Source organism: Aplysia californica, unplaced genomic scaffold (assembly GCF_000002075.1).
Source record: "Aplysia californica isolate F4 #8 unplaced genomic scaffold, AplCal3.0 scaffold00828, whole genome shotgun sequence".
NCBI classification, from domain to species: domain Eukaryota; kingdom Metazoa; phylum Mollusca; class Gastropoda; order Aplysiida; family Aplysiidae; genus Aplysia; species Aplysia californica.
The window spans coordinates 14,484-16,059 of NW_004798098.1; the positions used below are offsets into that span (position 1 = coordinate 14,484).

General features: G+C 38.3%; 1 protein-coding gene across 1 annotated transcript in view; it reads left to right on the plus strand.

The window, feature by feature from the left end:
- LOC101863140 (angiotensin-converting enzyme) overlaps positions 1 to 1,576 on the plus strand; it is a gene marked incomplete at its 5' end in the record, with an annotated part of 17,242 nt that overhangs the window by 7,698 nt on the left and 7,968 nt on the right. Inside the window, 2 exon segments of the mRNA XM_013088901.2 lie at positions 901 to 1,073; positions 1,234 to 1,358. Coding sequence (XP_012944355.1) covers positions 901 to 1,073; positions 1,234 to 1,358 — 298 coding nt within the window.

Below are 1,576 nucleotides of genomic sequence, written 5' to 3' on the forward strand. Positions count from 1 at the left end.
GCAGGAACAGAAAATGTTTAAGATGTCTTTTGAAGCTATCAAGAGTTCTTATTTGTCTTAGTTTCATGGGTAATCTGTTCCACATAAATGGACCAAGGATTACAACTTGGAAATTTCACTCGTAGGATAAATCATGATCTACTACCATAACTCATGTAATAAATTATCTATAGCTCATCGTGCTTCTCGAACCCAGAAAGCCAATCATTTATCCTGTGCTCCAAAGTCAACTCTGTATTATCAGAAACAGACCTTAAATTGTGAGATCACGAAAACAGCCTTTCTTTTTATTGAAAGGGAATTTAAACCCCGAACAATGCATAACATAATAAATGATAATACCTTTCAAGAACTCAGAGGCAGTCTGTGCTGTTGTAGCCCAGGGTCCCCTTTCCTACACGGAATGGCGTCTGTGATGTAGCGGTCAGGCGCTTTGCTGTCGCACGCAGCAGACATGAGTTCGATTCCAGCCAGGGGGGGGGGGGTTCTTGTCGAGAATCTGTATCTGGGTGTTGGTAGATTCTGTTCCTCTCAGCCCGGACTGCCCCTGTCTGGCAAGATCAAAGAAACCAGCATCCAAAATAATCTAAGTTCTTTCGATGGAGGCCTTAAGCATCTACAACAACAAAAGCTTTTTCCAATCTCAAATTACAAACAATTATTCATAATCTACAATGCAATAGCTTTTCCTAATCTACTAAATAACAACTATAGCTTTTCCTAATCTTAGAATTAATTGCAGCAGCTTTTCTTCTCTGACACACTCGCATATGACCTTATGCAGTTGCGATCGACGTAAAACACTTACCAAAAAACCCCAAAACAACAACAACAACAAACAAACAACAAAACAACAACAACAACAACAACAACAATTTCTCATCTTTATCATGTCGCCAGAACTACACAGTGCACACAATCTTTGAGTCTGCTGAGGGCTTCTTCAAGTCAATAGGTATGCTACCGATGACAGATATTTTCTGGAACAAATCCATGACGGAAAGGCCGAAAGATGGAAGGATTGTTGACTGTCATGGATCAGCCGAGGATTTTTATAAAAAGGACGACTTCAGGTTTGTAAATCTAACACATAAAGAAACACCTAAATAGGACTGCGGTAAAAATTCAGGTAAAAGTAAATTTCTACTTCTTATTCTTAAAGTAAGTCAAAAGTGTCAAATATAATATTACTTATTATATTAAAGTTTTGGGGATTTTACTATATTTTGGCAGAATCAAGATGTGTACGGAGATCACCCAAGAGTCTTTCAACACTGTCCACCACGAGATGGGACATATTGAATACTTTATGTTGTACGCTGACAAGCCACTTGTTTACAGAGACTCAGCTAATCCAGGTAAGGAGCACACATTCTCTCCACCTAATGAAACCTTAGGATTTCAGATAGTGCTGCTATTCGAAGAGAGACCTCCAGAAGGCATGCTACACTATATTTCGTTCCATTTCGTTATATACTTCCTATGTCTGATTTTAAAAGAAATTAACGAGTGCCCAAATGTCATGGCTTTAGTCTTTATTATTATGCTCTCATTTTCTTTGATTTTCTCAAAAAGC